At 30.4% G+C, this 27,116-nt stretch overlaps 4 protein-coding genes, 1 long non-coding RNA gene and 1 other non-coding gene across 7 annotated transcripts; 1 reads left to right on the top strand and 5 right to left on the bottom strand.

Moving 5' to 3' along the window:
• Nucleotides 1–236: 236 nt before the first annotated feature.
• LOC124931195 lies at nucleotides 237–3,024 on the bottom strand. 2 transcript variants are annotated; one of them, XM_047471593.1, is made up of 6 exons: nucleotides 2,604–3,024; nucleotides 1,904–2,024; nucleotides 1,176–1,315; nucleotides 998–1,057; nucleotides 789–860; nucleotides 237–682 (listed from the first exon to the last, which is right to left on the bottom strand). In XM_047471593.1, the coding sequence occupies exons 1-6, from the start codon at nucleotides 2,802–2,804 to the stop codon at nucleotides 611–613; spliced, it is 666 nt and encodes a 221-aa protein (XP_047327549.1). In that variant the 5' UTR covers nucleotides 2,805–3,024; the 3' UTR covers nucleotides 237–610. The 2 variants fall into 2 exon arrangements, with proteins under 2 accessions (XP_047327549.1, XP_047327548.1); XM_047471592.1 differs by having other exon boundaries at nucleotides 998–1,060; nucleotides 2,604–3,022.
• Nucleotides 3,025–5,622: 2,598 nt separating this feature from the next.
• TRNAD-GUC lies at nucleotides 5,623–5,694 on the bottom strand. Its single transcript has one exon. It is a non-coding gene; the product is annotated as a tRNA-Asp (tRNA).
• Nucleotides 5,695–7,953: 2,259 nt separating this feature from the next.
• LOC124930899 (methyltransferase-like protein 2) lies at nucleotides 7,954–11,180 on the bottom strand. The gene is made up of 9 exons (XM_047471267.1): nucleotides 10,831–11,180; nucleotides 10,457–10,682; nucleotides 9,861–10,000; nucleotides 9,635–9,668; nucleotides 9,044–9,119; nucleotides 8,649–8,826; nucleotides 8,488–8,577; nucleotides 8,286–8,391; nucleotides 7,954–8,199 (listed from the first exon to the last, which is right to left on the bottom strand). The coding sequence occupies exons 1-9, from the start codon at nucleotides 11,128–11,130 to the stop codon at nucleotides 8,057–8,059; spliced, it is 1,293 nt and encodes a 430-aa protein (XP_047327223.1). The 5' UTR covers nucleotides 11,131–11,180; the 3' UTR covers nucleotides 7,954–8,056.
• Nucleotides 11,181–11,368: 188 nt separating this feature from the next.
• Nucleotides 11,369–12,847, bottom strand: LOC124931400 (deSI-like protein At4g17486). Its single transcript, XM_047471853.1, has 3 exons — nucleotides 12,591–12,847; nucleotides 11,879–12,166; nucleotides 11,369–11,778 (listed from the first exon to the last, which is right to left on the bottom strand). The coding sequence occupies exons 1-3, from the start codon at nucleotides 12,799–12,801 to the stop codon at nucleotides 11,546–11,548; spliced, it is 732 nt and encodes a 243-aa protein (XP_047327809.1). The 5' UTR covers nucleotides 12,802–12,847; the 3' UTR covers nucleotides 11,369–11,545.
• Nucleotides 12,848–16,865: 4,018 nt separating this feature from the next.
• LOC124932103 lies at nucleotides 16,866–20,065 on the top strand. Its single transcript, XR_007098730.1, has 3 exons — nucleotides 16,866–16,943; nucleotides 18,687–18,777; nucleotides 19,885–20,065. It is a non-coding gene; the product is annotated as an uncharacterized LOC124932103 (long non-coding RNA).
• A 2,422-nt stretch (nucleotides 20,066–22,487) lies between these two features.
• LOC124931982 (bifunctional nuclease 2-like) lies at nucleotides 22,488–25,159 on the bottom strand. Its single transcript, XM_047472575.1, has 11 exons — nucleotides 24,959–25,159; nucleotides 24,387–24,675; nucleotides 24,139–24,309; nucleotides 24,010–24,059; nucleotides 23,881–23,937; nucleotides 23,730–23,795; nucleotides 23,579–23,653; nucleotides 23,250–23,371; nucleotides 23,031–23,122; nucleotides 22,785–22,841; nucleotides 22,488–22,679 (listed from the first exon to the last, which is right to left on the bottom strand). The coding sequence occupies exons 2-10, from the start codon at nucleotides 24,658–24,660 to the stop codon at nucleotides 22,789–22,791; spliced, it is 960 nt and encodes a 319-aa protein (XP_047328531.1). The 5' UTR covers nucleotides 24,661–24,675; nucleotides 24,959–25,159; the 3' UTR covers nucleotides 22,488–22,679; nucleotides 22,785–22,788.
• Between the last annotated feature and the right edge of the window lie 1,957 nt (nucleotides 25,160–27,116).

Genomic DNA, 27,116 nt, shown 5'->3' with positions numbered 1-27,116 from the left:
CCAATCGCTTTACGAATCAAACATATTAGCAAAGGGTTCCAAAACTTTTGAAATGATAAGAATTTATAAAAATGCTCAATCTTTCCATGATAACATTTTGAGAAAAAATCACATTCTTTTAAGAATGCCAGAGTAAATCGCTTTTATTTAAATAAAATTATTGATTAAAAATAAATAAATTAAATTCATACATGGGAAGAGAAAGAAATGTTAATAGTTACTCATTTACAAGGGGATAGAGAGAGCAATAATAATGATTAAAATAAGGAATTGGAGAGGTGAAAATCCCCTTCAAAATCCTAAATTCTGAGATTAATCATTCATATATCTATCTACATAATAATAATAATAATAATAATAATAATAATATAAGTTAGTTACAGCTAATAAAAGTTCCTCACACTCTATTACCTTTTGTTTAACTTACTAGCAAATTACCAAGACAAAGTTGTCTGCTATGACTAATAATAATAATAATAATTACTAAAGGATACAAAAACACAGTTTATCTTACAAAAAAGATGAGATTTTGATTGATTTAGCACATTATTATTATTATTATATCAGTTAGTTAGGTAAAATGAACCAACCAGACCAGTTCTTCATATTATTATTTGCACACTTTCTTCAATCTCTTAGCAGCTTCAGAGAAACCCATTATTACTTGCAACTCATCCAATTGCTTCACCCATCAAAAAACAAAAACAAATCATTCAAATCAATACTCTAATCTAATCATAACCCCAACCAAGATATACTAAAAATGAACACTTCAATAATAATATTACCTGTGACATGAAGTGCCTCTGGACAACATCAACAAGCTGCTCCTTAGATGGATTAGGAACATTGCCATTCACCTACAAGAGTTATTGAGATAGATCATAACAAGTTCATATTTCGATGATTTGAATGATGATAGGATAAGGATTATTTTGAAAAACAAATTCAAATAACCCAAGATCAAACAAGGCCTTAAGAGAACATGGTTACAAACCAGGTTGAAGTGTCGCCAATATCTCCATAATGCAGCCTTCTCTAGTCTACTAAGGTCAATCTTCTGTATAGTACAAACCAAAGTAGCTTAATAAGCAACCTAGTGAATTACTATTTCACTACTAAGTGACAATTTAGTCTTTTAACTCCTAGAAAACAGAAAGATGAAACTTTCTTACCATGGACCCCCGAGGAGCACAAACTGAACCCTTGGAGTGAGAATCGTAGGAGAGAGACCTGCTCATTGTCCTATGGGATGATCCTGACCATTTATTTAACCGATTCCTTGATCTATGGGACTTTTGAGTATCATCAGATGCTAGACATATAAGAGAAAGCAAAATTATATTGGACAGTGGGACCAAATTTGAAAGCAGGAAAAACTAAAACACAACCATTAACATGTCAACAAATAACAATAATAAAAGCAAAAGATATCTATCTACAAGGAAAACTGGATCCAATGTAACAAGCTGTCAACTTTTCACAAATGTTCAAAGCAAGAATGATTATTGAAAAATATACCCCCTCTGTTCAAAGCATTCTGTAAATTTACACTTTTATTGTAAAATATATATCAGATTCAACTTTAATTTAAAGATAAAAAAAAAACTACTATATGAAGGATGAAATTCGGTTCAATCCAAGTCAAGAGGTAAAACCCATATTTTGGAATCACTAAACAATCAAAATGACAGATTTGATAAACAGAATATATTTTAGCCTAACTTTTTTTATATAAAGTTTGATTTAATGGGTGAGATGGAATCTCAGGGCATCAAATAATTTGATTTAAAATAACCATACCTGCATTTCTATCATACTTGATGTGACTTTTGGGTTGACTATATATATTGTTATAATGAAATTTTCATTTTTCTTTTCAAAAACAAAAAAATAGCCATACCTGAACAATTCCATGGGACATTGTCAAATTCAAGATCATCATCTTCTTCATTGCCAGTAGGAGCTTCAATCACACTTAGTGCATTCCTTTGTAGTTTTACCTCTATGCCATTAGTGAGAACCTGCAATTGAATATCAACAAAACAATCCAAAACATTAGTCTTCTTTTGAAGAAATCCCTTGAGCATGATGTGCATTGATTGCAAAACCAGGCAATTTCAGATTTTCAATATTATAAGGAAAGTTGTAATTACATGCATATATAGCAAACAATCTTAATAAATTGGAATGAATTCCAAATTAATTGAGAAATAAGCTTATTCATATATATAAAATGCTCAATTTGTCAAATCATTTGTAGCCTATAGTGAGTTGAAATAGTTAACATATGGATTAATGAAACCCTATTGAAGCTAAAGATTCTTGTGGTAAACAGTGACAGCCGACATGCAAATGGAACCTTCTCGAATCAAAACAACAACTAGCAATTTAGTATACAAGATCAGTCAAAATTGGTCATTAAAATCAATCATCATCCATGAATCAGCAGCTGAAATGAATCCTTTTTATCAGAAATCATAAGAAAGATCATACATTAGTCTCTAACCCTACCACATTGCAATCAGAAAACATATGAACTATGCAGACCTATTAAAAACTAATCCAAATTGAACTCGAAATCAAGAAGATGATATGATTACCAGCCAATGCCATCCGCCAAGACCAACAGCCTTTTTAACAACGCCTTGAAGACCAACGAGAACCGATTTGGTCCGATTATTACCAGTCACAATAACCTTAGTATGACGAGGAAGAACAGATAATTCTTCCTCACTACTATCTCCACAGCTCTGCAACTGAGAAAACCCACCATTGACGGAGCTCTCCACTGCTTCCAGCATTTCAATCCTCGCGATTATAAAACCCAAAACAAAACAAGTAAAACAAGAGCCTCAGAAGTCGAAATTAACTTCAATGGAAAGATCGTTCATCGCTGAATTCGAATTCGAAAAGCTCGAGAGTGTTGGAATGAGAAAATGGGGGGAAATTCGCGAATTTCAGAGAAAGTAGAAGCACACAATTAAGAAAGAGAAACAAGAGAGAGAAAAAAGAGACAAGAGCATGAGTGTGAAAAAGAAAGGATGATTTGACTGTATCTTTGTTTATTTATCTCAATCCCGACGACACTATATTAACCAATCATTACACGCCACGTCATCATGATCATTCAGTAAATATGTTTGTGTTTACCGCCTTTAAAGCTGTTTTTACGCAAAACCACTGGCGGTTAATCGTTTGTGGTGACGTGGTTTTTAACTGTTTAAGCAACGGCGCCATAGTGGGATATGTGAAATTACTGAAAACGCCCTTTCTTTCTTTTTTTTTTTTTTCTTCTATTTTTTTTATGCTTACGAAATGTCTCAACTAATTATTATTAATAAAAAGACATTTTTGGTATGACTATTTTTTTACCTACTTTTATTTTTTTAATTGACTTTATTTTCAAAATAAATAAAATAATTATATTTAATTAATATTACATGTATAATTTAAGAAGAGAGAGAGGAAGGGTAATAACATTAAATGCAAAGCAAAAGCAACCGTAACAGAAAACCAGATAGTCAGAAGGGTGGGCCCATTATGAGATAGCAACTTGGGTTATGTTTGGAATCCATTTTTCTGCTTAATTTGTTTGGAAGAAATTAGATTGTTAAATAGAGTTAAAATTTATACAATTTTCTTTTTTAAACCAAACAATCCCTAATAAAATTAAATTTGAGTGGTTTCTTACCTAAATCTATATCTATATGTAATCCAAATTGGATTTCTTACCTAATCTTATGACTATTTGGATAATGATTTAATTGAATTTTAAAGTGATTTATTTTACTATTTTAGGAAAATATTAAATTATTATGTTTTTACACCTTTTCTCACGAGATTGTTTGATATTGATATTTTTTTATAAACTTTTATTCAAAATTTAATTATTTTATTATATATATTTTAACTATTAAATAATTTTATTTATTAATTAAAATATTAAAAAATATATATATATTTTATTTATATAAAACTTAAATTTTAAATTAAAAAATATAATAATTTAACCAACTAAAAATTTTTAATATTTTTTTTTGTTCAATAATATTTTTTTTTAATAAAAAATCATTAAAAATCTTAAATAACTACTTAAACAAATTAAAAATCTTAAATAACTACTTAAACAAACTCTACTTCTTTCCTATTATTTATTTATTTATATATATAAGAGATTTAAAATGATTGAATTTATTACTTTTATATATATATAAAAGAGATTTAAAATGATTTTATAAATTCAATTAGAGAGCATAATAGGATAACTTAGATGACAATTCTTTTGTTGTATGAGTTTTCTTATAATAATAAAAATAATGATTTTAAAATTTAAAGAATAATTTATTTTTGACTTTAAATGATACGATTTAGGTGAGAGAATGATAGTTTATAAATAAATGATAAAATTATAGAATAATTTTGATATTTAAATGGATAAAAATATTAATTAAATTGATAAGATAATGTTTGAATTTTGAGATAAAAACAAACATCATACAAGTCCTAAATCCTTCTCAAAAGTTTCATATTAAATCAAACTAAACAAATTTTAATTTGAAATGGAAAATCAATATTCATAGGGTTTGTATCAATTAATATATATATATATATATATATATATATTATTTTAGAGATTTAATTAAATTATAGGATAATTTTGATATTTAAATGGATAAAAATATTAATTAAATTGATAAGATAATGTTTGAATTTTGAGATAAAAACAAACATCAAACAAGTCCTAAATCCTTCTCAAAAGTTTCACATTAAATCAAACTAAACAAATTTTAATTTGAAATGGAAAATCAATATTCATAGAGCTTGTATCAATTAATATATATATATATATATATATATATATATATATATATATATATATATATTATTTTAGAGATTTAATTAAACATAGGACCGAAAATTTATCATCTCTACCATATATATTCTTATGAGTAGTTTTATAAAAAGAAAAATAAAAATTTATCATAAAATTGTCTTTATATATAATATATATTTTTTTAATATATTAGAATTTTATATTATTATTAAAGAGTAAACCTAAAACTCTAGATCTAGAATATAAATGTCAAAATTATAAAAAATAAATAATAATTGACATGGCTAACATGAATCCCCAAAGTATCCCTTCAATAATTTTTTTTTTTTTTTAGAGAAATCAAATATGAAAATTTTATTCTATAAGTAAGACCCTTTAATATTTGAACTATACTACAACATTTAAGTAAAAGCTTGGTTTGGCATTTGTTGATATATTTATTTGTGACATTGATAAATGATGTGTTTGAGCTCTTTCATATATTCTCAAATAGACATTTATAAAGTAATAATGTGTTTGAACTCTTTCATACAATATCAAATATTTTATTTATTTGAATGTGATATGTTATTGTGGTGGATATGATAATAATGTTCTTTATGTAACCATTTAAATCCTTTTATATGGTATGTAATATGATGTATTAATGAACTAATACAAGGAAAATGGACTTTCATATATGGTAGGTTAACAGTTTAATTTGTTAATTTTATTTCTAATGGAGTTGCTTGCAACCACAAAATAATAGTATATTGCAGAAAAAATCACAAAATAACGAAAAAATACGCCGTTGCCGGGGATCGAACCCGGGTCACCCGCGTGACAGGCGGGAATACTTACCACTATACTACAACGACTTGATGTTTGACAATTTAAATATTATTTTAATTAATCAGAACATATAAACAAATACTAACCTATATCTAAATTCGATGTAATTTGTTATTATAATTTAATTTTATATCATATTAATACTAAAATTCAAATATAATAACATGAATTCAATTGTATTATTTTGATTATTCTTTTTAAAGACTATGAAAATGAACTTTAAGTTTTTTTTATTTTTATCACATAGCACAAAAAGAAAATATAATTATTAAAATTATTTCAAATAAAGAGAACAATTTGAAGACATGATATGATTTATTGTTATTATTATTTTTAATATTGTAAGAAAGTAGTAAAATTCAATGTTATAATCTTCACTTGTGATTTTTTATTTTTTTTAATCAAGAATCGTGTGTATTTTAAGTAATTCAATCGTTATATATTTGAGAAAAGATAGAAGGCTTACTTAAGTGCCATACTAACAATATTTTTATTTTTATTTTATAAGTTCAACATTTTAACTAACTAATATATATATATATATATATATTAAAGTTCTGAAAACCGTTCCGAACATCAACCCAGTTTTTTGACGTACTTCGGTCCGACCGGTTGAACCGGTTGAATCGGTTGAATCAGTGGTCGAACCGGATTTTAAGAAGATAATAAAAAAAAAACAAGTTATTGAATGAATAATCTTATATAATTTTTTAACTTAATCATGGTTAAGAAACCATGGTTACTTTTTTTTAACTTTAATCTATAAAGTTAACAAATGATGTAGAGCCGACTGATGACTGATGTCTTTCTTCTTCTTCTCATCTATATCTTTCTCAGTCTTTCTTCTTCCCATCTCTGTCTTTCTTCTTCTTCTCATCTATATCTTTCTCTGTTCTTCCCATCTCATCTCTGTCTTTCTTCTTCTTCCCATCTCACTGTCTCCCCTTCTAAAATGATAAACTTTTTCGTTCCTTTGTTGTTATTGATCTTCAGTTTTAACGAGCAGGAATCGATAAGAGTTATTGGATACTTTCAAAACATCCACTTAACCACGAAACGATAATGCAGTCTTCTTGAATCTTGATGCGGAAAGGATTAGAGTCAAGGTCTCCTACCGAGGAGAGAATAACAGATCCAAAAGAAACATTTCTAACCGGAAATTTCCGGTTCCGATTTCTGATTTAACCGTCCGGTCGGACCGGTTTTTGACCGGTTCGAAAAGTAACGGTATAGAAGTAAAAAATCGGACCGCCCATCCAACCGTTTCGTGGTCAGACCGGTTGAACCGCCGGTTTTAAAACCTTGATATATATATATATATATAATTATATAATGTTACTTAGTTTTTAAAGTATCTGAATTGGCGGGTCGAAAGATGTGGTTAATTTAGATATATATGTGAGAGTAAATAGATACTTGGGTCGGATCATAGGTTGACCCACTCATAAACTTAAAATGGTTAATATAAAATTACAAATGTTATAGGTATGTTTTGAACTTACAACCTCACAAAAACAATTACAACTTTTTAACCAAGTGTGACTGGAAGTGAGTTGCCGATGGATAATAGACCGGTCGATATCAATTGAAAGTGATTAAAAAAATATGAATAAAAAAATTGATTGATCAAAGTGTGAGATCACGATGTTAAATATTAAAATATATGAATCAAATATTTGTTTGACTAAAGTGAAAGTGTAATGTGAAGAGGTTCATGAGATATGTGAGATTGATAAGTTGTTGAAGTGAATAAAATATAGAATGAAAGCGTTTTATTTTTTATTTTAATATATATTATTAATTTTTATCCGTTTGTATCGCAGGAAATCTTTCTAGTATTATATAATTTCTATGATTTTTTTTTTCTAAAATATAAATTCAAATAAGTGAATGTTAAAAAATATTGCTCAATTAGATATATCTCTATTAATAAATTTATTATCATTATTGCTTAATTACATCTATTAACGGATACTTTTCAATTTTTTAAAAATGGAAACATTATTTTATTGTTTTTAACAATTATGTCAATATTTTAAATTGCTTTTAGAAATCTAACATGAACACACTTAGATCAAATATTTTTATAAAGATAGTGAAACAATAAACAAGGAGGAAAAAAAATCACAAGTCAAATCATCATATGAGAATGAAGTCCAACAATACTCTGAAAGGACACAAAGATAACATGAATAGTAAGTCATTTCTTGTTCAATAAAACTGATTTGCACAACTCGACTCAAACTCAACCAAAATAACCGGAAACTACCACACTTTTCAAACTCAACCAAAATAACCGGAAACTACCACACTTTTCAAACGATGTCAATAATAATAATAACACTTCAACCATTTGGAAGATATAACTAACTTGTAGCTATTTCTTAATCATATTGTTGGCACTTTCTGGAAGTATCTAGATTCTTGAAAATGAAGGGTTTCATTACCCCATGAAGTCCAACCACCTATCATTTCCCTAGCAAACAGTTCGATTCCATTCTCATAATCCGGCAAATAATTCTTCAAAAACTCTGAGGAATCCATGAAAATTGGTTGGATAAAAAAGAAAAAAACAACAACAGAAAATTGAATTTATCCAACAACACACAATAACTACCTCCAACCGGAGGCTTTCTCGAATAATCCCCAGGAACACTAATCATCACTTGATTATGGGGCATTGTATTCTTTAATCCAGACAAGATCAATTCAGAATCTACAGCCTGTAGACAATATATTAATCTGATAATGTTCGATAAAATAAATTATCTACACCAAATGAAGCAAAAGATTAAACTATATGAACTATATATTCTCACCTCTCCATGACAATATCCAATCAAAAGGCATTCATAAGGCCTATGGTGGAACAGATCCAAATCACCTATCAATGAACAGTCTGGTTTCACCTATAGCCTTAACAAGACTCCATCAGATTTAAAAAACAAAAAACAAATGTTTTAATGCACAAACCAATCACCTTTAACCAGTATAGAGTTGTTATGTATACTACTCCCCAGGATGGAAATAGCTCTTTCTCCACAAAATCCCGCAACTTTTCTCTATTGGTTACCCATAGAGCAACGATTGCTCCTTTTTTATGAGCAAGTTGTTTAATCGGTAGGGACAATAGATATCTGTTAGGTAATGTAGGATACCTGTGAACAAGAACAATGGACACATATAATTGGATTTAACTTTTGAAGAAAAAGACAATTCCTAAGCCAATATGTCCAAATTTATCTCATTGGAAAAACTAGGACTCTTTGACCTAGATTTTTTTCAATTGAATTTCAGGGAAATTTGCAGAAATCTAAACTCTGTAAAATAATTTTGTCAAAGGCTAGTCTAAGCTCAAGGATGGAGAGACCATACTTCATTTTCTGACGAGCACTACTATTTTCCCATGGTGGGTCAATGACAATCAGATTGAATCTACATTGATGATCATCTGCATCAAATAAGATGGCGGTACCTTAGAAATTTCATAAGAAATAAGAAGCATTCAACAATAGTTTTGATTACATCTGGTGATAACTAAAAATCAACAGCATATAGGAAACATTTTTGCAGAAAAGTATATTGAAGATCATTAAGACCAGCAACAATGCGATGGTCTAAGAAAACTAACACCTCATAAATACTAGGTTTGGAATAGAATATGCTGCTCCATAAGGGCTTCATTTACAGAGTAAAACGATGCAGTTCATCTTGTAATATCAAATATATATATAATGATCATAATTTCCTTATTTCACACATTTGGAAAGAAGAATAATGGACAAATAAAATTAAAGTTAACAATCTATGTGCCAAAGTCAACTATGTCATTAAAATGGGGCAGAAGGAATTTTATAAAAAAAATTGGCATTCTTGACCAGGAAAAGCCTCTAGATAATGAATGTACTTTAGTAAAACCAGAAAATCCTCAAACATGTTGGCAGCATCTTGTGTGTGGAGAATTACCAGGAGCCAGTTCGTGAATCTTCCCCAGATCAGACTTCCAGACAAAAAAAGGAAATAAGCGACAAATTAGGTCAATTAAGCAACAAGATATGCGCCCATTCAGATGAGCAGTAGCATTTATAACTTTCCCATTAAGAAGCACAAAACAGGAAAGAGTACAATTTTTTTTTGCGTGGCATGAAATTAAGTATGACTTCAAAGAAAATATACAATTCGTTGCTCATACCATGTAGAAACAACTCTTTCGGGGTAGTATGTATTTGCTGCCTAGGAATTCAGCTTCCAAATCCATACTTGTCTCGTTTTGAACTAAACTATTAAACACAGGTACAACTTTCTGCTCACAGAATTCGGCTTTAGATAAACCTGACATTGAACATGAAAGGGAACCATGGAACAATCAAACTTAGAAGTCAATATGCAAAAAGAGTTGTGTGATTTGCTAGACCATATACAAGGTCTACACTTAATAGGGCATAGCTTGCATGGTCATTCTCAGTGTTAGGAGGACAACATTTACAACTGAAAACCAGAAGTAAATATTTCAGCTTCAAACCAGTCTAGTTTCTAACATATTGTATATTCATTAACTATCATGGCCTACACAAGAAAGGCTAGATGGTTCATACATCAGAATAGAACCAAGACATACCTTCATTTGTAGCGGAATGGGTAGGCTGATTCAAATTGAGGCTCATTTCATACAAGGGTATTTCAGCTTCAAACCAGTCTAGTTACTAACATATTGTATATTCATTAACTATCATGGCCTACACAAGAAAGGCTAGATGGTTCATACATCAGAATAGAACCAAGACAAACCTTCATTTGTAGAGGAATGGGTAGGCTGATTAAAATTGAGGCTCATTTCATACAAGGGGGCTTGCCAAACATTTCCAAGCTCCACAAACGACAACTCTACATTGGGAAATGGCAAGTCTATGCACCGTGCCAAACAACAGCCGTTTTTCATGCTCGGAATAACCTTCACGAGTTCATTAGCTTCAAGCAAAGCTTCGTGTGCCTTCAATAGATGAGGCCTCGCCTCCTACATACATGCAAGCAATGCCGAATTAGTAAAACAGTTTGCACAACTTTCTTTTCAAGTGGAACATTCATCATGATGGGTACTCATTTCATCAACAGAAAACTGTAACATAAGAAGTTAGATTGAACTTTGTGGCAGCAGAAAATACCTTATGGCGCTCGTCGGCGCGTTGTTCTCTTTCGTTAAGGCCGCAAGGACTTTTCTTCTTCCGTTTCCTTTTCCTGGAAATTGTAGAAACCTTTGAATCTTCTTCTTCGACGTCGTGGTTGTGTTCGAAGAACCGAGAGTAGTAAGCGCTAGGTGAAACCTTGTGACCAGTATAAGACCGGTTAAGGACTGCAACCGGATCAATGAATATTGTGCTGCAGTTCTCAAACTGATATATGCCTGATTTAAGGAACACGGACATACGTTCACTTCTCTTTGAACCATCATTCACCAATTCCATCGATCGACACACTACAATAATGGGGCTCCGGCCTCCGCTTCCGCCGCAATTGACAAGAATTCTCTTTTGTATTTGGGATTTTTATAAATATATATTATTTTGACACTTTTATTTATTATTTTTTTAAAATTTAATAAGGGCGACATTAGATTTCCCATGAATTGACCCATCAAAAGAGAAGACAACATGTGTATATAAAGTTACACTTTTTTTGCTCTCTCATGCCAGAATCTGGTATGAAAGCAATTATATTTAAATTATAAGAAAAACTAGCATTGCTTTGTCGACAATGGGAACAAGCTGCTAAGGTTCTTACATGAATGCTGCTGCTATAAGAGACCTTTTAGAAGAGCAGGTGATTTTATAACCAAAAAAACAAGCTTTTTAAATTAAAAGACAATAGTTATATTAAGAATCACCTTTCCTTAAGGGAGCTGTTTTCGCGTTTCTCCATTTCCCATGAGAGTAATGTAGTTGGTGTCAGTAACGGCTTTCGTCTTGTTGTATAAATGGACGAAAAACAACTAAGATGGCTTCCTTTAAGTCCCTCTTCCTTCTGAAGTCCCCATGCTTCTTCGTCACCAGACTCTTGCTGCATTAACGTCGGATTCTTAAGGGATTTTGGTAATACACAATTGAGGGAAGAACCTGAAGAAGAAGAAGAATATCAACAATGAAAGCAAATATAAACAGAAATAAACAATGACTGGTATATAAATTGTAAATTTATGGGTAATGCAATCTTTACCTAGCTTCGCGAGACGGTTAACCCATTTTGGTATTGATTTACCCGTTAACCTGTAGCAAACATCGTTGCAAAAATGGTTGCAGTTCTTCACAATCAAATTGTATGTGTTGCCATGGTAGTTCTCAGAGTAATGCTCCATGAACTTCCTAGATTGATTTGGGTTCATGTTTGTGTTTCCTATGAATATAGATTTCTTGAACTTGAAACCTGGGCATTGTCGTGGTTCAACCTCAAAGACGCCACTAGCTGGAATATTATGAGCTCCAAATGCATACTCCACACCATGTACTGGAAATGAAAAATAAGATGAAAATTTAATGAATTTGTTCTTGTGGCAAAACATTCCTGCATAAGATCATATTTGACACAAAGGGAGGTCATGACTGTAGAGTCAGTCATGTTAGTTTCCTACATTCAAACAAATATATGAACTAAAGAATAAGCCTTTAATAATAGAAAACAATCAATTATAATACCTTGTGTCAAAGGGGTAAGGTCTTTTGAGAACCCTACTTTAACAATTATTATTTCTGTAAATATTTAGTATGCACAACTATTTTTATATACAAATATTTTTAGTGTTGGAATGAATTCGTCAATTTGGTTCAACAGGATTTGATATTCTATTATAGAACGAAAATGATGTTGGTTCATATCTATTTACATGAGGAAATGGAAAGCAGTGTGTTAGGAAATAAGAATAGATGTTTACCTTCCACGCCAGAATGAAAGATACCAAGACCAGCCCAAAACATATAGCCATTCATTGGTGTCAAGTCATACACATTGAGATAAACTGGGGTCTGTAGGGAAGTGTCATCAACTGGCGTTACTTTGGGGAATATAGAAGAAGGGGCAACTGCTGTGCTTCCCAATTTTATAAGCGCTTTAGGCTTTTGTCCTTTCTTTAATCCAAACTTCATGTTGCAATAGGATAATGACAAGGAGTTAAGCTTTTCTTGGTTTAGCCTGCAAATAAGAAATTAGATTGAGTGCAAAGAATTAACAGTATGAGAAAATAAAGGAAAAAAAGACAATGAAGTGAATTATCACTCTTGTTATACAACTTTTATTTCTAATCTACAAGTTGGTAATTTGACCAAACAAAGCATAAATCTGATCCGGATCCTGTAATACTTCTCTAAGAATTGGAATTAAGCATTTCAAGTTCCATTCCAATTTCACAAAGCAAGAGATCCTAAGAGCTTGAGTAACTTGTCATTGTTAGTCTTCTAATTCTTACCTACAATTTGTGGTAATTTAACAAACAAAAAAAATCTGTTCCACTTCAATAAGAATTGAAATTAATAGTTTCAAGTTCCATGCCAAATCCACAAAGCTAGGGATCCTAAGATTGTGTGGATTTATCTTACTTCCAAAGTTCGCATAGCAGTCAAGCAAGAACATATTCACATTTCAAATCAAAATCAAAATCTTCGTCACAAAAATAAGCCTTCAACCATTTATGTGTCAAACCAGACTGCTAATCACTCTTTCACCTGAATCAGGTTGATCCAAAAAGAGCAATTTCTTAATTAAGTGGAACTGCTCCTCTGTGAATCATGTAATGTTAAAACTAAAGAACACCTTTCTGCAATAGATTACATGGATAGACTTCTTTCCTAGAGTATAGTCTCATAACATGGACGTCGTCACAACTACAGATCCTCACCTCGACATATTTAAAATAGGAATGAAGGTATCTGATCTAGTAAGTTCTTTGTTTTCAATTGAGATGCTGGTTAAACATTTAAATTTCTCTTAAGAATTTATACCTATCTGAACTAGTTTGTGTTAGCAAACAAATAAGTCAGGATTATAACAGAGAATTCATAACTAAAGAACAAACAAACTCACAGTTTCTCAATTGTCACTAAACACAAGGATGAAGGAGTCTCAATAGACCAGATCTAGCTATCTGAACTAGCAAATTTAACTTGTTTCAGTTGTTTGCAGGTCAATTAAATACAAAATAGGAGATCACGCCCTAGTTTTCAAACAGGCATAAACGTTTCTTCCTACAAATCTCGTGAAAAATCAATCGTAGAGAATACAATACAATCGTAATTAAGAGTTCATATATGTAAAGTGATGTAAGGAGCAGAAGAAAGAGACTCACGGATTGAAAAGATGAATAGGAATGTGGCGTTTGTTCGTGTATACAGTCTAATCAGCCCGGAAAGACGAGAGAAATCCGCTTAGACTTGAAATGGAACAAGATCTCGGTTCGAATTCCGTCAGATGATCAGCCACAACACCAGCGAGGGAGGAGAAGGAAAGGAAAGAGATAGAAAGAAACCGATTATCGGAAAGCCTGCCGGAATTTCTTCCTACGGCCTCCTCTTTATTATCTTTTCTTCTTCCTTCTCTTTCTCTTCCTCTTCCTGTCTCTCTCTTCGTGCATGTAATGAATTCACTCTATATACATACGAAAACTTGTCTATCGATTCACATTTTTACGGTTATTAACGGTTTCTTGATTTGGCTCTATCAAATTTATGGTGTATCCTACATTCAATTATTATTATTATTATTATTATTATTATTATTATTATTTTCATAAATATTAATTTTAAATTTTGATTTGAAAAAATAGTCAATTTCTTATTAATATTTAATAGAATTAGTGATATATATATATATATATATATATATATATATATATATATATATATATATATAATTGTATTAGATTTTGTATATCTGTATAAATCTCCTTTTTCTACTATAATGAAATCATATATTTTATATTATAAGAATAAGTTATTATAGTGTTTCATATATATTTTATAAAATATTAATTTGAATATTATCAAATTAATATAGGTATTAGAAACTTCAATTTTAAATATATATTTTTGATTAATTAAGGTTTTTATTTTTAAATATTTAAGTTATTTAGTAGTTAAAATTGAGTGTATATATTTGATTTGAAGAAGATAATTTATATACTTTCTTAAATATTTTTTTGTACTAGTTTTTCTTCAAAGTTTGTTTAAGTATAATTATTGAATATTTAGTATTATTTGTATATCATTAATAAATTACTAGAGACTTAAATCAACAATTTAATTGTTGGAAATTTAGAGGTCTGAGTTGATTTTTATTTTCATTTTTCAAGTTAAACTGATATGTTAATATCTTAGCAAGATTATTAGAATTTTATAAAATTTTCTAACTCAAAATATTAAGCATTTATTTAAATTAAATTTATTATACTGTATAAAATCATTTCAAATTAAATTAATTCTGAAAGATATAAATATTTAATTAAGAATATCTTTAGCCATATAAATTAATAAGAGTTTTTTAATATTGTTTTACCGTTTTTATCAAATTAAATATTTTGTGCAGATTTTCAACCATTAATATCAAAATCAAATTTTCATTTGATAAATAATCTGTAAATTGTTAATTTGTGAATTTGGTATATGGAGGGTAGAGGCTTACATGCAAGGTAGGGATATAGGGATATATCCAAAATTCGATTTGGGGTGAGCTTTAAAAAAGTTTGAAGTAGATTTAAAAATTAACGGAAAATTTATGGTTAAAACTAGGATTGAGTTGTTACGGTATACCTTAATGTTTTATTCATATCTTATACCTTATCGAAAATTTCGGTATACAAAAAATTCATATTTTTATCTTAAATTGATTTTGGTATACCTTGATTTCGGTATACCTTAATTTTGGTATACAAAAAATTTATAATTTCGATATACAAAAAGTTTATACCTTTACCTTACCTTGATTTCGGTATACCTTAATTTTGGTACGATATTGATATTATACCTTTGATACATAAAACATATTAAATTAAAAAAAAAATAATTTCATCCATAAAATAGAGATTGCATATAATATTTTAGTATAATTATATTTTGATATTATTCAAAAATTATATTTTTATAATTAAATTAGAAAAAAATAATAAACTCAACGAAAAAATCAGCGAAAGTAAATTCACAAATGCATGACATGTGAGTAGGAGAGAGAAAATTTTCAAAATGTCCCAAAACGCTTATTTTGGGTCTCAAAACGGCTTCAAAATGTTCCGAAACGGCAATTTTGGGATTTTTTTTCGGGACCCGAAATGAGCGCTTTCGAGACGTGGGGACAACATGGCAGACCACGTCGGATTCATTAACTTGATTTCGTTGATTTTTTTTTTTTGTTAAGTTTATCATTTCTCTTAAATTAATATCAATACTATTTAATTATTTTCTTATAATTATATATATATATATATATATATATTATTTTAATTTATAAATACTATATCGATATTTTGGTATATCTCAATATACAAAAATTTTAAAAATCTCATATTTTTATCATACCAATAATTTCAGTATCAGCATCCTACCTTATTTTTTTTCGGTATACCTTAACATTTTTGATAAATTGCATTACGATATTTTCGATATACCTATATTATCGGTAATTTTTTCCACACCTAGCTAAAACGATGGTGTATAAAGGTAAACTTCTTTTATTTTATAAATTAGATAAAAAATAATAATATATTAAATTAAAAAATTATAGTCAGGTTATATGTACGGTAAAAAAAATATATATATATATATTTTTTGTTTCAGCACACCCGAATACATAGATTCGCCCGAGAGTTACTAGATCTATACCCGCCCGCATCTACTATATGTGTTTTTTTTGAAAAATTTCTATCTATTTTTCTATTTTTCCTTTGTTACTGATTTACCATATATGTGTTTTTTTTTTTTGAAAAATTTCTATCTGTTTTTCTTTTGTTATTGGTTTACTTAAAAAGTTAGCTATTATGAAAGATGGATGACGGCGAACAACGGCTGAGTTCCATTTCTACAGACCTAAGCTCTCTCATTCAATTGCTGCTTCTCTTTCTTCATGCTGTTCTACATTTCAGGTTTTCATTGAATTTACATAAAGAATTTCGTCTCTTCTCTGAGTTGATTGAGTTTTCGTCGTCCATTCTTATGTTATTTTTATTCAGATTCGCTCATTCATCCTACATTTGATTGGATTATTAGTAGATTCGCTCGCTTTGCTTTGCCAATTCTCGTAAAAGGTCAGTTACTCAACCAGACTAGAAGATATTGGATTCACATAGAGATAAACAAGAGCACAATATACATATATAATATGCAAGCAAACCTTTATCTTAGCAGATTTATTACAGTGATAAAGCAATTGATCACAGTAGCGAACATCTTACTGTATTCGCTGCAACTGCACTTATTCTGATGGTATTAATAGTTATAGAAGAAGATAAGGACACAAATAGGAAAGAAAATACAACTTGCTTGAGATTCTGCACACTAAGTTGAATGCATATATGCTATATAGATAGATTGATAGATAGATATCTTCATCGCTTTCCCCACTGCAGGCTTAGATTCTGCAGGAACCTATATATAGAATGTTAAAGAAAGGAAGACAATCAGAACACACACATATATTGTTACAAATCTTAAACCAGTCCCATAACAATGTGCTATAACAGTTGTTTGAATGTTATATTTAGCACTCTTTCTTACAGGTATACTGATCTTTGGAGCATGAGAGGTGATTAGTTGGGTTATTGGTTCTTGATGTTTTTGATGATGCTTAATAACGATGTTGTTCATATCTTGTTCGTCTAAACTAGAAATATCTAATTACTTAGCGAGCTGAAAGAAATAAAGGCTACTTTTAATTTGGAATTACCTTTGTCTAAGAAGACTTGTAATTTGGCAAAGGGACTTGATCAGATTCTATTTTGATTATATCCCTTACAAGGATATCATAGTGTATCTTCACTTCCTCTGCAGTTTTTTCACCCACTGCTTTAGCTACTTTCTCCCAGCGGTCTGGAGTGTTCTGATTATGGATAGCTAAAGCCTCTTCAAACTTTTTGTTCTGCTTAGGCGTCCAGAAGCCTGATGAGCATTGCGAAGACGAGTTTGAAGATGCCATTACTTTACTAGTGGTGAATGGAAGTAAACTCGGGAATTTAGTTTGAAGACTGGACTGAAGGCTTAAGCAGAAACTAGTGTTGTAAGATCAAAGAAATGTTGAAAGGCAAGAAATTTCCCAAGCCAACACAAATAACTGAATTCAAAGGCTTGACGTGAAGAAGAGGTTGCTCCCCCCTTCACCTTATAAGCAAGCAGAGAAATGGAGTGCATGCAAGTTGGCAAATTTTAAATAGTTTTTTCTTTAGCAGGAGAATTTGAAATTGATCTGGTATAAATCTAGGAAGATGACGTAAATCAATCTAAAAAACAATAGCCATAAATGAGTGTCATAGAGCTCCACAAAAGTAGCAGAGGTGATGTGGGTCTAGACTCTAGATTCTTAGGGTTTAGGGTTTTGTGGTGGATCTATTGCTGCTAATTATTCAAGCAACTTTCTGTAGCAATATAGTATAAACCATTTAACAAAGATTGTCCCCTCCAAAAAACTGTGTTCAGGCTGACACTTCTTGATGACAAGAAGAATGAATTGAATTGAACAGTTCTTTTACCATCTTGAAAAAGTGTAATGCAAAAAGATTTCCTGAATACTGTAATTCTGAAATAGGTGGCTTTTCATTTTGGTTATTCCTTGTTTGCATCATCAGTAAGTTTAAATTGGAACCTTAAACATGTTTGTTTGTGTTCCTTCAAGCAGTAGCTTTTGATCCTGCTTTATGTTTCTTTTCAGCTTTTGCCAAGAGTGCTCTTTTATAATCAATGGTCAAATTCTTATCTTCATGAAGAATTTAAAAGTTGGTCATTTCACAAATTTTGCTGCCTCTGATTCTCAAGCAATTTTCCCCCCTTTTTTGCAGTCTTTCTGTAGGGAGAGTAGTATGCGATGAAAATCGACATAACTTTCAACATAGTGCCGAATGACAACAATAATGTCAGGATATTTGGGAGGTAAGCATGTTAATTACCTAATGATTTTCACTATTTGTACTTTATTCCAGTTCTTTGGCATCTTTTTTCATAGGACCTGAGAACATGCTTTCATCATGCATCTTTTATTCGATATGCTGAACAATAAAGTATGAAAATCAGTAAATATTTTAAGCTAATGAATATGTAATCAAAATATAGGATGTAGATGTAAGATTCATATTTAGGTATAGGTATTCCTTGTCAGTACATTAAGCTATTGTGTAACTTGTGGGAAATATTTAGGTGGTTCATTGAAGGTCGATGAGGAAGTACGAGTGCACTTTAAATTAAACATTTATTTCTAAAATCTACTTAATGAATTGAAAATTTGAGTTATAACTATATGAATCCAATATTAAATAAATTTAACATATAAAATATTGAACATATTCAATTTAAGAGTTGAATGTAGTAGTAATTATTAGTTAGTTATTACATAGCAGTTATTTAGACACATTAGACACCTTAGCTAGTGAAATTAGTAGTAGTAATTATTAGTTAGTTATTACATAGCAGTTACTTACAGTTATAAAAATGGTACTATCATTGTTAGTAGATATGTTGTAAAAATATGTTGAATATTGATTAAGGCTGACTTCTTCTCTGAATGATATCTCCTATTCTCTTCTCCCTAAATGGAATTCTGCATCATGTTGGTATCAGAGCACTGATCTGTGCCTAACAACATGTCGAAATACCACATCAGTTGAAAATAAATGTCATCAGGCAATCAATGGACAATCTGACAGAAATGTTGTCAGCAAGATTGAACCATAGAAAGCCTAATGAAATTGATGGCTATGGGGGTCGTGCTAGAAAGATTGATGAGCCTATTTGAAACTGCTACCTAGTTAAAAATCAAAGTTTTTTTTTTCGTTTGGTATAAGATTTTGTCTGGATCAATAACGAGAATTATAGTATAATTTTTGGTATCATAAAAGGTTATTTTCTGGATTCTGATCTATACAATAGTGTACATTTTTTGCTTCATTTTGTGTAAAGACTTTTTCTTAGATCATGATCTTGATCCAGTTTATTTTCTACATCATTGTGATTTTGATTTTGACAAATAACAAAATTATGTAGATTTTTTTTGGATCATAATTCAGATGAAAGAATGCATACCAAAACATCTTGAGTGATAATGATCCCCATTGGTTCTTACCTCCACAGGTAGGTGTATGTATTTCTCATTAACTTGTGTACTCTATATATATCATAACTAATACTTTAGGGATTACTTTGCATAATTTGTCTTCAAGAAGTATTTCAGCCTTAGCCATTAGATATCATTCTACCTCAATCATCTATTATACCTTACCCTAACACATTTCTTATGGAAACATGGGTAATTTATAAATCACCTCTATATGTTTTTCCAATTAAACATGATATTCTGTTATAAACACTAATATAAAATTTTCCATAACCAAAGAACCAATGTCTTTAGTTGGGGCCAAGAAGAATCAAAAGTTCATACATTAAATTTGGGTGCTTAGCTTTAATCTTTTTTTTCCTATTAAATTTTAGTCAAAAGGAATATATAAAAAGAATCAACAGTAAACAATCCTGCAATTGGGCTTACAAGGGAATGTTTTTGTTTTTCCCATATAACATAAAATGTTAAATCACAAATTCCAGAAGAATCCTAAATTAAAAGTCTAAAGTGAAAGTGAAGCCCCCATTATGGCAACTTGGTACTATTATAGATATTGCCCGTTTTCTCTAGAGGACTTTAGCTCATGAGTGATATTACACTATATATATATATAATCTTTTTTAATCCACTAGATATGTGAAGTGAAAAAAGTCTTGCCTAAGAAATTATATATATAATCAAACACATACATATGTCATGAAAAAGAAACCGTAGGTTCATCATTAAACTTTTGTATTTTGGAATAAGAAGGGTGATTTTGATTTAAAATAGGGTCATGACATTGGGGATCGTGCTACATCAACCTAATAATATAAACATTACAAATTTATGCCTAGTCTAATCTTCTCATTGCCACTAATGGTTGGGATTTCAACAAAAAAAAATTTTTATTCAAATTATCAGATGATTGACTTATAGAGAGCAAGTACTCTATTAAAGGTGTTAGTTTTATACTACCTGAATAATTTTTGGAGGAAATGTTCTTCTGAGGGATTTTCTTAATTTGATTTTATGATTGAGTGGTTTCACCTCCAATGACTTCATGCTTTATGTTGATGTCATGCTGCCTTTCTATAATAATAATTATTATTGATTTTAGGAGTATTAAAACTGATGATGATCTTTGGGAGTGAATGAGGAGGCATAAGCCTTTTGCTTTACTTTAACACTCCCAACTTGAGAAATTTAACATTAATTAGTGTAAGTTAGATTCCTACACCTCATATTCTTTCTTTAAAAGGATATGCCACTTTAATGGAATGGTTCTCAACTCCTCATATTTTAACCTTTAATAGGCCAATTTGGATCTAGAAATGGATTTGAGTATGTGTTTGGATGAAAAAAAGTAAAAATTTCTTTCAAAATATTATTTTGTTAATTATCTTATCTTGTTGTTGATTTAGATGAAATACTATTTTGAAAGATACTAAACATATATTGATAAATTTGTTGACATTTTTTCGTCCAAACTTAGATCCAAACTCTAGAAAGTATTTCTAAATGGACTTAGGTTTATTTGTAAATCATCACCTCTTAACCAGACCCACCCTTAAGGCATAGGGTTAGTATATTTATTTTGTGTGAAATGTATTGTCTGTATCCATTGGAGTGGGATATATCATTATGATTATTCTCATTAATTTGTTATTTGTATTGGACATTACTACTAAGATAAGTATATATATTCTTAACACAACTAGTCTTATAAAAATGTTTAGCATATATTATTTGAGATTTTTATAGCATCACCAACGTTTGACAAAGAATAGATGCAACAACAACACCAAGTCACGCCAATTTAATAGATTGGGGTATCACTAACAGATTTGTAGCTATTTTGGGGTATCAATAACAAAATCTTTAATGGGAAAGTTGTGTTTTTTAAATCCATATTAATGATGAATAAATAAATAAAGACAAAAAAAAAAAACTGTTACATCAAGCCAATTTAAAGATATAATTAAAATTAGGAAACAAATAATTCAAATCTTATCTAACATTTTGTAAGAACTGTTGTTCTACACCAACTCAACTAATCATTATTAGCAACAACTCAAATCTTGATCTAATATATATATAAACACTTTCTCTGATCAAAACCAGAAAATATCGATAATTATGTTTAAGTCATTTTCTTTTTTCTCTTAAATATCTTATTCTTATGTTCATTGGAAGATAACTTAACTAGACATTTTCATAAATTTGTTAATGTTTTTTCTTACAAATTCAGCTCAGCTATAGTTTCTCACATGTTTGTGAATTTTTCTGTGGCAAACAACATTTCCCTGACAAGATCTTTCATCGTTTTTTGTTTTGTAAGTTATGTGTTTTGGCTTAGGAATTGGTTTGAGTTATTGACACTTGATTATCGTTTTTAGAACAAGCTTAGTAAAGAGCTATTATCATCATAGAGTTCTATATGGGTAAGAGCTAACTTCCTAGAATTAGAAATGGCCTTCTCAAATACTAATTGTTCTAAGAAACCAAACACCATAAAAAAAGTAAGTAAAAATCTGCATAAAGCCTCGGATAAGTTAGATTTCGTGTCGAATAGAACACGAAGTAATTATTATAAACATATATAGGCAGTTTCCATGTCTGATCATCAATATATACAATTATACATTTAGTTTTTTCATTTTCCATACATACATATAATAATAGCCAATTCCATCATCTTCAGACGACGAATTTAATGTACACAATCCCTTGAAGTCTGCATCTGAAATATCCAAGGTAACCAAACAGAGATGATTTTTTAATTTCAATAAATCAATTGAGAAGTTCATTTTTTTTCATCCTTAAGGACGAGTTGGAGCCTTTGTACCTGTCTATGTCCACTTTTTCTTTGACCTGAACTGAGATAGTTTGTCTTTCCACTGGGCTGAAATAACACCATTACAATAATGTTAACTAAATGATGCAACCTTAAATCTAAACCAATCTCATCATCATGAAGTAAAGGCCTCAACTTGCTGGATCATTCATGAGCTACATTACCAAAAGAAACTAAAAGTGCTATGTATAATTTTATAAGAATTCGAATTAGGAACTGCTTACACCACTAACTGACCTGCATCTTTATAGCGCTCTTCGTCAGCGGCCATCCACATGTTCTGAACAATATCAAATTCCTTTGACTCATTGCATGGTTTTCCATTCGGCCTGGATCAATAACACCTTAACTTATAAACTTCTTCCACCAAAAGAACAAAAAAACTCCCAAACATTATCAATCTCTAAGGTACATTGATTTCTTTGATTACTTCATAGATCAACACTAGAATTTTACCTGTCCAGTTCAGTAAACAGTAGCCCTTCAGATACTGAGCTCTGAGGAGAAGATTGCTTTCCCAATTCCATAACTCTCATCCCATCATTATATGCTAAGTGTCTATTGACTTGTATGGGCACCTACATTTAATTCAAATATCATTAAGTAATCAAGATCCATGTCAAATGTGGTAACGAAGAGCTTGTTTTGATGTAGTTTTCTCTTTTTTTTAAAATAAACTGATATTTTGGAAATTATTTGTGTTAAATGATGATGAGATAAGGGTATCCTTCATCAAACATGAGTATATTAGACTATTAGTGCATTATAAAGGTCGAAGAGGGTACCTTGCATCTTACTGCAATATTAATGGCATCAGAAGGTCGAAGATCAAAGCTTACACTCTCTGCTTCATTACCCACCTGACAACAGATGGAAAAATCACATTTCTAAATCAAATAATGACATGTAGAAGAGATGTCAGTGAAAGATACATACCTTTGTGAGATATAATTGAGCAAAATACGCCTCGTGCACTCTCTTCGTCACTCTAACAAGCTTCACCTGCATAACAGTTATATGCGATCTTATTCTCTTAAGTCATGGAACTTACTTATAAACGAATTAACAGATATCTAAGGGAGCTTACAGCATATCCCATCTTGTCAATCATCTCTTGCACAACTTGATACATAGTAGGCCGAACCTGAAAAATTAATCAAGGTTTGGTTATTTCTTAAGCGAACAAACTCGGCCACAGTTTCTAATATCAACTTACAATTTGGACATTTCGCAGGGCAGCCATCAGCAATGCACTTGGCATCTCCACTGCAGTTTGAAGTCAAATATGATTTTCAAAAGAACAACAAACAACAACAATACAGGTATGTGTAATAATAATACTTACAGACAATTATAGGAAGTATAAGCCCAGATCCATCTTCCATCTTCAGTACAATAGCAGGATGCGGAGCATAATCAGGTAAACGCCCAGCCTGAGTTAGGTTATGAGTACACCTTAAATGGTTACCATCACGCATCTTCACCAAGAAACCTTCAGGTCCATTCTTCACCTCAACTGATTGGAATAATGTAATAATTAAGGTGCATAATACAATTAATAACCTTTTATTCTAGATTAGGCCAAATGAATACCTGCTTCAATCACACTCGAGTTTACATAATCTTCATCCTTGTCGTTAAAATTCTCCGCCATACTGTTATTACCATCAGATGATGAACTATAACCACATTGTATTCCCTTCCATTTCCTCACATTTAGTTGATAGCCTTCATTTCTCTTTGCCCCTTTGATCTTTTGAGATGATCCCCATAATCCACTGTTGATGAATTTGGTCATGGACAAAGGTCCACCAGCTTGCTTTGCTCTAACAGCTGGGCAAATCACCGGTCCTCGCAAAGATCCCATACTTCACCCCCTTCCCTTCATAATCAAATCATAGATAAATAAATCACTTTCTATTTTTGTTTTGTTTTGTGTAACTAACTAAGCATGCATGCAGATTGCAGTGTTGGAGATTGATGATCGGATAATCCGGTATCTGTAAGTTTTCAATTTAGTCATTATTACGTACTAATTAATCATGATTCATGAATTGATTGAACCCACATGTTAGATCTAAGTCAAGATCTATAACACTATATTTACAATCATCAAATCCAATCCAAATCTAATTAAGGAAACATAAATATAATATAGAAGATACCTGGAAAGGATCCAAAAACTGTGATCAAAGCTTCAAGGATATGGATGATTATAGCCTTAAATAGAAACACTGTGAATACAAGTCTTAATAGAAAATTATGGAAACCTAATAATGTTCGATTTTGAAGTGGATCAATAAGTTGAAATCCGTCAATGGAGAGAGAGAGAAGAGGTTTGGGAAATTATGGATCAATGGAAGTGAATAAGAAACACTGATAAATTAAAGAGAGGATAAGAGGAGATTCATATTTGTCGTATGAGAGAGACAGAGAGAAATAAAGAAAGATATTTCTAGAGTTAAATGATAAAAGACGGGTGTGTCCCTATTAGGTTAGCTTAATAACAATTGAGTCCAAATTAAATTATTATGTGTTTAAGCAAAATAATTAAATTTACTATAATGATTGAAATATATGATACTAAACTTTTATTTATAAAGTTATTAGCTAGGGTGATTGAGTCATGCACATTAAATTCTTTTTTATATTTTCTAAAATCCATGTTTATGATTGCTTCTTACAAAATTAAAAAAGGTCCTTTTTTTAACTGAGCCTTGATAATTTAAATTTTTCATGTGCCTACAAATCATAAAAATTATTTTTTATTTAAAAAATAATTATTCAATTATAAATTTTATATTAAATATAAATAAATTTTATAATATTAATTATTATAAAATATACGTATAATTATAATAATTAAAAGAAAAACTCATTTGTTTTATAGGTGATATTTCTTATCAATTTATAAATAAAATTTTAATATTTAAGAAAGATTAATTTAAGATCACTTACATATAGGGGAAGGTTATTTTCGTCTTTCGGATCTAGTTGTACGTTAAAGGTGAAATCAACGATTCAGATCACGCCCCGTGTATCGTGATCAACCCACCATCAAATGGATAAAGTCCTATATAGTGTGGGACCTGCGGAGATTATTCTAAGGAATCTTAAAAAAAAAAAAATTATCTATCAATTTTAAAATTTATTATTAAAGTTCGTAAAATTTTAAATTTTTATATAAACTTGATAAAAAATATTAAATTTATTCATCTTCATTTATGTAACTTGCAATAAAATTTTGTCATTATCATTATCCACGTATTATATATGTTATAACACAATTTTATCATAAGATATGATACGAAAATGAATATGGGGAACAAATTCATCAAAAAAATTTCCGTTGTGGCATGACATATAGATAAAAAAATAATTAATTTTGCTTTCTTTTTCCATGTAGGATAATTTTCCCTCATTTCAAATTCCCTCTCTCTTCAATCTATCTACGCTAAAACTTCCTCTCATTTCCGCTAAAACCCTCACTCTCTTCAATTTATCTCCGCTCAAACTCTCTCTCATTTCTGCTCAAACCATAACCCTAAGTATCTACTGCAATCAAACGAAATTCGCTCAAACCCTAATCTTACGTATACGTTGCTCTTCAAACAGAATCTGCTCAAACCCTAATCCTAAATATCAGTTGCTCTTCAAACGGTATCCGCTTTTTCTCCTATCTATAAAACGTTTCTTCTACAAACCCTAAGTCTTTTGTTACTAATTAACATTTGGTTATTGTCATACTAAATATGTCAACAATGATAGGGAAGAACAGTAAGACTTTAGGTAAAAGGAAAACTTCAGATAGAGATGAAAGGTAAGAAGAACTTATCATTGCTGTACTGTTTTCATTAATGTGTTGTCATGTGTCGTATATACGATGTTGCATCCGTGTCATATACTGTGTTGTCCATTGCTAATAAATATTAAGCTTAAACTGTTAATATTTTGTTGTCTTGTGTGTTAGACTATATTGTCATGTGTTTTTAGTTATGTTGTCATATGTCGATTACAATATTAGTGTCTTCTTTTTCATTTTGCAGAAGATTTAGTGGAGTGATATAAAACAGGAAGATTACCAACAAAATGTTGCTTGCTCTGACCTTATACTAGTGTTTGCGAAGGCTGCTTCTAAATCCAAGACCACAACTCCATTAAAAACAATACAACATGTGAGAATAAATTTGATTCGGGGTAAAAGGAGCCCAGTACCTTTTTCGTTAAGGACCTACCCAAAAGTACTGAGGGTATGGAGGTCAAGATGGATGGGGAAACTGAATAGAGGAGCTCTTTCAACAACATGCATGCAAAATAATTAAA

This window comes from Impatiens glandulifera, chromosome 3, assembly GCF_907164915.1.
Source record: "Impatiens glandulifera chromosome 3, dImpGla2.1, whole genome shotgun sequence".
Classification (NCBI taxonomy): domain Eukaryota; kingdom Viridiplantae; phylum Streptophyta; class Magnoliopsida; order Ericales; family Balsaminaceae; genus Impatiens; species Impatiens glandulifera.
Note: the sequence above shows the minus strand (reverse complement) of the source record. Positions and strands in the feature narration are given on the sequence as shown.

Coding starts and splice junctions, on each gene's coding strand:
- LOC124931195 (XM_047471592.1), bottom strand. CDS start 2,804: ATGCTGGAAGCAGTGGAGAGCTCCGTCAATGGTGGGTTTTCTCAGTTG. Junction 2,025..2,603: donor TTGGCGGATGGCATTGGCTG/GTAATCATATCA, acceptor ATTCAATTGCAG/GTTCTCACTAATGGCATAGA. Junction 861..997: donor ATTGGCGACACTTCAACCTG/GTTTGTAACCAT, acceptor TAACTCTTGTAG/GTGAATGGCAATGTTCCTAA.
- LOC124930899 (XM_047471267.1), bottom strand. CDS start 11,130: ATGGAATTGGTGAATGATGGTTCAAAGAGAAGTGAACGTATGTCCGTG. Junction 10,001..10,456: donor CCATTCCTCTACAAATGAAG/GTTTGTCTTGGT, acceptor GTTCAATGTCAG/GTTTATCTAAAGCCGAATTC. Junction 9,120..9,634: donor GATTCACGAACTGGCTCCTG/GTAATTCTCCAC, acceptor TATTTGATGCAG/ATGATCATCAATGTAGATTC.
- LOC124931400 (XM_047471853.1), bottom strand. CDS start 12,801: ATGAAGTTTGGATTAAAGAAAGGACAAAAGCCTAAAGCGCTTATAAAA. Junction 12,167..12,590: donor CTTTCATTCTGGCGTGGAAG/GTAAACATCTAT, acceptor TTTCATTTCCAG/TACATGGTGTGGAGTATGCA. Junction 11,779..11,878: donor TAACCGTCTCGCGAAGCTAG/GTAAAGATTGCA, acceptor CTTCTTCTTCAG/GTTCTTCCCTCAATTGTGTA.
- LOC124931982 (XM_047472575.1), bottom strand. CDS start 24,660: ATGGGATCTTTGCGAGGACCGGTGATTTGCCCAGCTGTTAGAGCAAAG. Junction 23,796..23,880: donor TTGACAAGATGGGATATGCT/GTAAGCTCCCTT, acceptor ACTGTTATGCAG/GTGAAGCTTGTTAGAGTGAC. Junction 23,372..23,578: donor ATATTGCAGTAAGATGCAAG/GTACCCTCTTCG, acceptor AATTAAATGTAG/GTGCCCATACAAGTCAATAG.